General features: G+C 36.6%; 1 protein-coding gene across 1 annotated transcript in view; it reads right to left on the bottom strand.

The window, feature by feature from the left end:
• Nucleotides 1–2,954: 2,954 nt before the first annotated feature.
• The window catches only part of GatB (glutamyl-tRNA(Gln) amidotransferase subunit B, mitochondrial), a 29,221-nt gene continuing 22,251 nt past the window's right edge, over nucleotides 2,955–9,924 (bottom strand). The window contains exons 10-13 of the mRNA XM_070091362.1: nucleotides 9,222–9,355; nucleotides 5,813–5,939; nucleotides 5,130–5,216; nucleotides 2,955–3,421 (exon numbers count right to left, since the gene is read on the bottom strand). Coding sequence (XP_069947463.1) covers nucleotides 3,290–3,421; nucleotides 5,130–5,216; nucleotides 5,813–5,939; nucleotides 9,222–9,355 — 480 coding nt within the window. The 3' untranslated portion in view covers nucleotides 2,955–3,289. The remainder of the gene's footprint in view (nucleotides 3,422–5,129; nucleotides 5,217–5,812; nucleotides 5,940–9,221; nucleotides 9,356–9,924) is intronic.

The raw sequence follows: 9,924 nt of genomic DNA, 5'->3' as shown, positions 1-9,924 counted from the left end.
AAGAATTTTTTGCCTATAGCATATCTTAACTCACTGGGGAATCTAGCTGTTCCTCTGGTTTGCAATCTGGAACCTTTGTTTTGGAAATATTTCCTGAAATCTGCTGGTTGAAGAGTCCAGAGTCACATATGTTCTTAAAGTGTTCTCGAATTATGCCTATGGCACCCCGTTTATCACTGAGTTTATTTACACTTCCTCCTATCTCTCTCAATTCAATAAGTTATGGTAGTGTGCAGATCTGGGACCAGACCCTCAAGTATCTTTCTCTTCCCCATTCCAGAATCCATTCCAAGTATTTTAAGGCATTCTCAATAGTTTAGATACTTTATTGACTATATGGGAAGTAATCCCATATGATAGAGTGGATAGGGGAGCAATGTGGCAGATGTTGCAAGTATATATGGAATAGGTGGTAAGTTACTAAATGTTGTAGAGAGATTTTATGAGGATAGTGAGGCTCAGGTTAGGGTGTGTAGAAGAGAGGGAGACTACTTCCCAGTAAAAGTAGGTCTTAGACAGGGATGTGTAATGTCACCATGGTTGTTTAATATATTTATAGATGGGGTTGTAAAAGAAGTAAATGCTAGGGTGTCCGGGAGAGGGGTGGGATTAAATTATGGGGAATCAAATACAAAATGGGAACTGACACAGTTGCTTTTTGCTGATGATACTGTGCTTATGGGAGATTCTAAAGAAAAATTGCAAAGGTTAGTGGATGAGTTTGGGAGTGTGTGTAAAGATAGAAAGTTGAAAGTGAACATAGAAAAGAGTAAGGTGATGAGGGTATCAAATGATTTAGATAAAGAAAAATTGGATATCAAATTGGGGAGGAGGAATATGGAAGAAGTGAATGTTTTCAGATACTTGGGAGTTGACATGTCGGCGGATGGATTTATGAAGGACGAGGTTAATCATAGAATTAATGAGGGGAAAAAAGGTGAGTGGTGCGTTGAGGTATATGTGGAGACAAAAAACATTATCAAAGGAGGCAAAGAAGGGAATGTATGAAAGTATAGTACTACCAACACTCTTATATGGGTGTGAAGCTTGGGTTGTGAATGCAGCAGTGAGGAGGCGGTTGGAGGCAGTGGAGATGTCCTGTCTAAGGGCAATGTGTGGTGTAAATATTATGCAGAAAATTCAGAGTGTGGAAATTAGGAGAAGGTGTAGAGTTAATAAAAGTATTAGTCAGAGAGCTGAAGAGGGGTTGTTGAGGTGGTTTGGTCATTTAGAGAGAATGGATCGAAGTAGAATGACATGGAGAGCGTATAAATCTGTAGGGGAAGGAAGGTGGGGTAGGGGTCGTCCTCGAAAAGGTTGGAGGGGGGGGGGGGTAAACGAGGTTTTGTTGGTGAGGGGCTTGGACTTCCAGCAAGCGTGCGTGAGCGTGTTAGATAGGAGTGAATGGAGACGAATGGTATTTGGGACCTGACGATCTGTTGGAGTGTGAGCAGGGTAATATTTAGTGAAGGGATTCAGGGAAACCGGTTATTTTTATATAGCCGGACTTGAGTCCTGAAAATGGGAAGTACAATGCCTGCACTCTAAAGGAGGGGTTTCGGGATATTAGCAGTTTGGAGGGATATGTTGTGTATCTTTATAGGTACCTATATGCTTCTAAGCTGTTGTGTTCTGAGCACCTCTGCAAAAACAGTGATTATGTGTGAATGAGGTGAAAGTGTTGAATGATGATGAAAGTATTTTCTTTTTGGGGATTTTCTTTCTTTTTTTGGGTCACCCTGCCTCGGTGGGAGACGGCTGACTTGTTAAAAAAAAAAAAAAAAAAATGAGCAGTAAATGATACCTGTATGTTTTCCAGCTCTGATTCCCTTGCTTTGAAACAAACTGCAAGCACAGAGCAATATTCAGGATGTGAGAGCACAAGTGATTCGATTAAAACCACTACGTTCTCATTAGTCACCCTGTCACCTTGTTTGGTCTTTGCTGCATTTGGCTTTTTCTTTTTAACATGCTGGCCATCTACCACCAAGGCAGGGTGACCTGAAAAAAACTTTCACCATCGCTTACACTATCGCTGTTTTGCCAGAGGCATGCAGATACGACAATTTAGATGTCCCCCTAAACAGAAAATATCCAAAACCCCTCCTTTAGTGTAGATACTGAACTTCTCACCTCCAGCTAACTGGTTTTCCCTGAATCCTTTCACAAAATATTACCTTGCTCATCATGTCCCAAAAACCATTTGTCTCTAAATGATAGGTCATCCAACATTATTATTCCCAAGTCTTTTACATGTTCCTTAAGTTCTATGAGATGGTCTTCTTGAATTTTGTATCCTGTACTCATTTCAAATTCTTCATTCTTTCCAAGTCTAAGCACTTAGAATTTGTCACCCTTGAATATTGTGTTATTTTCCTTTATGCATGGGGATAGTTTGTTGGCATTTCTTCTATTCTAGGGAAGGCAACTTCAATCCTTAGACATCATCAGTGCACCCATCATCAGTTACTTTCATCCTGAAAGTAACACTATGCTTCACCAGAATTTTTGTTTCTTCACTGGTGTGCCTTGATGCTGTCGAAGTGCTCTTGATCTAAGGAAATGGTGTTACTTTCCCCTTCCTCAGATGAAATCTTATTAACTCCCATTCATCAAGCATTGTATAAACCATACTGGCTTAATGCTTTCATGTAAATGTTATAATTATTCTTATAATAATAATAGTTACCTTCAATAAGATTTTTTTTTTTCTTTTTTTTTCAACAAGTCGGCCGTCTCCCACAGAGGCAGGGTGACCCAAAAAAGAAAGAAAATCCCCAAAAAGAAAATACTTTCATCATCATTCAACACTTTCACCACACTCGCACATTATCACTGTTTTTGCAGAGGTGCTCAGAATACAACAGTCTAGAAGCATACACATATAAAGATACACAACATATCCCTCCAAACTGCCAATAAGATATTCTCATTTAATAAAAAATAGAAGAAACTAGGTAATTTTTTTAATATACAGTATATTTTCCATTTCTTTCTTCTTTATTACAACAAACTGGCGGTATCCCACCGAGGCAGGGTGGCCCAAAACAAAAAAATGAAAGTTTTTCTTTTTAAATTTAGTAATTTATACAGAAGGGTTCACTTGCCTCTTGATATTTTCCATTTATATATCAATAATTATACTATTATTAGCACCACTGCTTTAATCTCTTTATACAATTAATCATGGCTCAGATGTTGCCAGACATTATGACCAATTATGCAAAATTTTAACTTATAATTCTAACAACATACTATTTCCTGACATTTACTTCAGTGCAAAAAATAACTAAGAGCTCAACTTCTTCAGAAGAACATCATTTACAATTTTCATGTTTGCTCTGTTGTCCGAGGCTTTGTTAATCTTTCCCATCAAGGCATTCAACAGCTTCTTCTTCTTACTTTTTTTGTATTTTTCAACCTGAAATACAAAAAATTATTATTATAGCATTACATTTTTAACTTTGTCCAATAGGTCATTTTTATTATTATAGCAATATATGTCTTTCCATATGCAACAAGATTGGTCACAGAATGACAGAGGCCTGATGCATTATGCACAATAATTATTATTATATTCATGGGGAAGCATGAAATTTAGAGGGATAATACAGTGCCAGGGTAATGGAAGGTAATTAGGTTTGGCCAAAGGAAGAGAGTAGCTCCAATTCCTTTCACCAAGACCCTTAACCAGTATCACTGCTCTCCATTTGAGGGTGTCCAGATATGGATAAATAAGCTCTTAATCCAAAACAATGGAGCTAGGGTTCCCTTCTCTGGATTATATTTGATTACCTCCCATTCCCTAAATGCTGTATGACTATTATAAGTTTATCATATGGTTGTTGGTTTAGAAAGACACGTAAGCAAACACTATGACATATTTATTAGAAAATGTTTCGGTCCTGGGACCCTGATCACTTCTAACATACAGAGGTAGAAAGACATTATATATATAGGCGGAGAGTGAGATGTGAGTGACGCACGTGACCTGAGGAATGTCATGTTGTGATGAGGACGGGTAGACGATGAAATCATGTGACTCATGTGTTGTTGGGTTGGTGGTGCTTAAGTGTCATGTATGCCAATGTTACTTAAGCACCACCAACCCAACAACACAGGAGTCACATGATTTCATCGTCTACCCGTCCTCATCACAACATGACATTCCTCAGGTCATGTGCGTCAGTCACACCTCACTCTCCGCCTATATATATAATGTCTTTCTACCTCTGTATGTTAGAAGTGATCAAGGTCCCAGGACTGAAACGTTTTCTAATAAATATGTCATAGTGTTTGCTTAAGTGTCTTTCTAAACCAATTTGTCGGTATTTATTACCAAGGTTTATACCATCATATGGTTGTGAATACAAAAAATACAACACATTAAACTCTATACTACCATTAATATTTTATGCATCAGAAGCATCTCTTTCAAAATGTTGATATATAGAGGCAACATTTAACAAGCAGTGTTCATATTTATTCATGTGCTGTTAATCATGGCTTTGCTTTGCAAAAGCTCCTTTGTTAATGATAATGTGGAAGAAGCACCTTTTATAGCTTATCAATGTGATGATCAACTTCTCACAAGAAATGTTCAATCAGTCATGCACACACAACGTCTTCAGGTCCTCCAAGTTACCTGCCTTGTGTGTATTGAACTACTCTACCTACACCAAAATTTTCTACCAGAGTGAGTTTTGGGTCCATTGATGAACAACTAAGAACATTGATTTTGTGCTCTCCTAATCATTTGATCATTGATTTTGATGTAATGTATATTTCAGGTCATTATAATTTTGGCAAGTTCATATGCAACCACACTTCATCATTTGATGATCTATGATGACCCCTATGGCTTTAGCACTTACCCATGAATGTGTAATAATAAGTAATAATAACTGAGCATCTGAATACAGCACCATATTCTTGACTAAAATATCCTGGTTATTCAAAATAAAAATACATTATAAAAAATATTAAACTGTAATATGACATACCTCTCCTAATATTACAGCAATACAAATTTCATTAAGCAATTTAACTGTAAATATTTTTTTGCATTATAAAAATTACACATGCAGTTAAAAGGAATAAAAAGTACCCAATGAACAAAAATAACTAACCAACTCCAAGTTATCAGCCAAAATCTTTTCAACAATTTCCTCCATGACATCATTAGAAAGCTGCAGCCAGTTATTGTCAAGCACAATCTGAAAAATGAGAATAACTATACAATTTCCAAAGCACCACTGAGGTGCTAGAGAGGAAAAGAAAAACATGATTTAAAGGCAACAAGTTGATTCTTCCATTACTGGTTTAAACTACTAATACTCCTTATTTTATTTTTCACGGGTGGGGAGGTGCCACTGTAATGCTGAAGGGTTCTTGATACAAGGAATCGTAGCTACACATCTTTGAATCAAATATGATCAGCACCTATTTTCCAAGCTCTGTATGACCCTTAGCACTTCCCAGTAATAAATAATATTTATTATTATTATTATTATTATTATTATTTCATCTTCATTAGCCTTGCCCTGAGCAGTGTGGACAATATCTTGGTACCCAACCCTACAATTTTGATCAAACTGATCTCATTTTAAGTGAATGTATTATAACACAAAAGGACATACGAGGTGCTGAGAAGAAAAACCAGCGAACAAAACGTACATTGAAGATAAATTGCATTTTCTGTACAGTACAAAAATTTTCACCAACCTTTAAATACATACTCTATATTATATTTTACACCCTTTTAATATGAAAACTTGTTGCAATGATAACTTATATCAAGTATAATTGTTACCTGAGTAGGCGACCGTGAGTCTCTCTCAATGCATATGGCACTGATCACTTGCTGGGATATATTAGTTACGATTCTGCAACTCTGCTGTAGGTCGACAATTTCACCAAAGGCTGATGCTGAAAGTGGACTGAAATATTTATTTTTAATTATATATATATATTCTGAACTGAGTTAAGGTAAATTAATATAGTACAGTGGACCCTTGACCAACGATGGCATTGTCTAACGTTAAATCCGACTAGCGATACATTTTAACGCAAAAATTTTGCCTCGACTAGCGCTAAAAAACTCGACCAACACGATTCGTTCCGTCTGAGACGCGTCCACTTGTGGCCAGTGTTTACAAGCCAGCCAGCCACCGCGGTCCCATCCAAACATACAATCGGAACATTTCATATTATCACAGCGTTTTTAATGATTGCACCTGCAAAATAAGTCACCATGTGCCCCAAGAAAGCTTCTAGTGCCAACCCTACAGCAAAAAGGGTGAGAATTACTATGGATATGAAGAAAGAGATCATTGCTAAGTATGAAAGTGGAGTGTGTGTCTCCGAGCTGGCCAGGTTGTACACAAAACCCCAATCAACCATCGCTACTATTGTGGCCAAGAGAACGACAATCAAGGAAGCTGTTCTTGCCAAAGGTGCAACTATGTTTACGAAACTGAGATCGCAAGTGATAGAAGATGTTGAGAGACTGTTATTGGTGTGGATAAACGAAAAACAGATAGCAGGAGATAGCATCTCTCAAGCGATCATATGTGAAAAGGCTAGGAAGTTGCATGAGGATTTAATTAGAAAAATGCCTGCAACTAGTGGTGATGTGAGTGAATTTAAGGCCAGCAAAGGTTGGTCTGAGAGATTTAAGAATCGTAGTGGCATACATAGTGTGATAAGGCATGGTGAGGCTGCCAGTTTGGACCAAAAAGCGGCTGAAAAATATGTGCAGGAATTCAAGGAGTACATAGACAGTGAAGAAATGAAACCTGAACAAGTGTTTAATTGTGACACTGACAATGTTATGAAACACTTTAGGAATGTCATAAAGGAACGGGAGGTACAGGCCTCTATGGAAAGATATGATGTGTGACAGAGGTCCAGTGACTCTCAAGCTGGTCCTAGTGGCATTAAAAGAAGAAGGGAAGTAACCCCAGAAAAGGACTTGACACCTCAAGTCCTAATGGAAGGGGATTCCCCTTCTAAACACTAACACCATCCACAGTCTCCCCTCCTCCCATCCCATCAATCATCACCAGATCTTCAATAAAGGTAAGTGTCATGTAATTGTACATGTCTTCTTCAGTTTGTGTGCATTAAAATTAATATTTCATGTGGTAAAATTTTTTTTTTTCAATACTTTTGGGTGTCTTGCACGGATTAATTTGATTTCCATTATTTCTTATGGGGAAAATTAACTCGACTAACGATAATTTCGATTAACGATGAGCTCTCAGGAACGGATTAATATCGTTGGTCGAGGGTCCACTGTATGCTTATATAATTTTTCTTTAAGTATGGCAGCAAAGAATAATTAAATTAATTCATGGCATAACAAAACAGTTTTCATTGATCACTGAACAATATTTTGTTCTCTGATCAGTTAACAAAATATTTTTCTTAATGTAAATTTTTAATTAATTTATAGCATAACAAAATATTGTTCACTGATGAGCGTAACAAAGATTTTTTTTTTCATTTTAGAACAGATCAACTGCTACTCATATAAATTTGTCACACAAATATTTACCAAGTGCAGCATAAGCTTTTAATGCAGTTAAATAACAGCCTTGAAAATTTGAAGCTAATCAGAAGATGCATTCACAAGTTATCACATGGAAATTGATATCACAGCTCCTTCAATAAAAATAGCAAGGTGACACCAATGCAACCCAAAACCATTCTGTACTTTACATTAAATATACTGCACCAGTTTTAAATGTCAGAGACCAATCAGGAAAGACAATTTCAAGTTATAGCACAGTAACCAATTTCCCTATTTGTTAAATAAAACTGGCAAATTAGGACTTTTTTTTTTTTTAAACACGCTGGCTGTTTCCTACTGAGGTAGGGTGACCCGAAAAAGAAACACTTCATCATCATTCATACTATCATTGTCTTATCAGATGTGCACAGATATGATAGTTTAGATGTCCCTCCAAAGAGGAAATATCCCAAACCCCTCCTTCCAATTGCAGGCATTGTACTTACCACCTCCAGGACTCAAGTCTGGCAAACTGGTTTACCCTGAATGCCTTCACAAAATATTACCCTGCTCACACAGATGAAAAAAATATGAACTTTTCTCTCTCACCAAAATACACTCGCACTTTACATTTGAAGTTGCTCAGAATTTGCATTCTTAGGTTACCATGACACAGAAAAAAATACCTACACACTTCAATAACAATCTCAACTTTCTTCTCTGTAGGATTTTGTAATGCATTGGCCATTTCCCACTGAGGCAGGGTGACACAAAAAACAAGAAATACTTTCATCATCATTCACTCCATCACTGTCTTGCCAGAGGTGCGCTGATACCACAGTTGAAAATTCGCAGCAGATGAGAAGCGCCCTTCTCAAGTTACTGCATGGTAACCACTGTGCTATTTGCATGTAGTACTGTATAAAGTGGGCAAAGTAGCCTCTGTATATCTTAATTCTAGCCCAAACCTTCCTCTAAGACACAACATTGATAGTTTTTACCTGTGTGATGAATGGTTTTGAAAACCGACAAGTTGAAGAATTGAGACACTTATGCAATGCATGGGAATCTTTATTAAAGAAGCATTTCGCCACACAGATTACCTCAAACTCCTCCTCTCCTTACCCATTTCTACTTTGTATTGGACTGATGAAGCCACTGTGTGGCGAAACATTTCTTCAATAAAGATGTCCATGCGTTGCATAAGTGTCTCAATTCTTCAAAGTTTTTAGCTAAACAGAACAGTCAGTCTGAGTTATTGCACAGAAACTGTTTAAAGGATGCATTTTTAAATTATCTTGTAAACACTAATATCTCACAATTTTATTACTAATAATGATAATCTAAGTGCCTACATATTTCAATAACACACTAAACCCCTTTCTAAGCAGGATACACCTGTGTTGAAAGTCTGAACCTGATCAAATGAAACTTTCTCAAGTTATCACAGCAAAACCACTGTACTATTTGCATTTATAAAATTGGCAAATTGGCAACACCACAGCCCAATAACACTGAACTTTTCTTTAAATAAGATACAGTTACTGTTCTGAAACCTTGGAGGCACTTGGAATAACAGGAAAAATAAAACTGACAGCCACCATTGATTTTCCCTCTATAGGGATAAATAAATATTCAATAAAGAATATTTTATTAATAAAAACTCCTTGGAGAAAGCTACTAGATAATAGCATTAGGAGCAGACTACCTGTTTGTAATGTCTGTATTGATGCTGTTTAGAGCTTCCAGTAGGTTATTAAGCAAGAGGTTACAAACGAGTTTGGAACTTCTCTTAGTATTTGACATCACTGCCATGAAGTAGTCCAAAAGATCATCCTTACTCTGCAAAATGGCAAGGAGAGAAAACAGTAAGTTATAATTCTTTAGAACTATTAACAGAAAAAAATATTAAAAAAAAAAAAAAAAAAAAATTATTTCTTTGCTTCAGTATAAATAAACTAATGAAATACACATGAATAAAAAGATGCATTTTCTGCATTTATAGTGATCTGACATCTTCAAAAAATATATGCTGAATGTAGTAGCCATCAAAATATTTTGGAGATTCTTTCAATTACTTTAAAACAATTAAGACAGGTGAATGAAATCTATTGAAGTTGCAAAAATCCATCATAATTTACACCTGGGAAATTCTGGAGGCAGAGGTGACACCAGAAGTTTTAAATAGGAGGGGCTTAGGGGTAGAAATCTGGTTGGTAGGCAAGGCTTGGGGACTTGTCTCAAAGCAGTGTTATAATTATTTTTTTTTTTCCTGAGGGATACTGATGGAATTTTTTTTTTAGGGGATTTTCGTTCCTCTTACCCCACCTCAACACTGCCAATCAGGAGGGACTGGTCCCAAATCTTCACAATGAGATTACATAATATGAAAGCAAGAACTTCAGTAAACA

The sequence above is a fragment of the Cherax quadricarinatus genome, chromosome 35 (genome assembly GCF_038502225.1).
Source record: "Cherax quadricarinatus isolate ZL_2023a chromosome 35, ASM3850222v1, whole genome shotgun sequence".
NCBI lineage: Eukaryota > Metazoa > Arthropoda > Malacostraca > Decapoda > Parastacidae > Cherax > Cherax quadricarinatus.
This window is presented reverse-complemented; position numbering and strand designations above follow the sequence as displayed.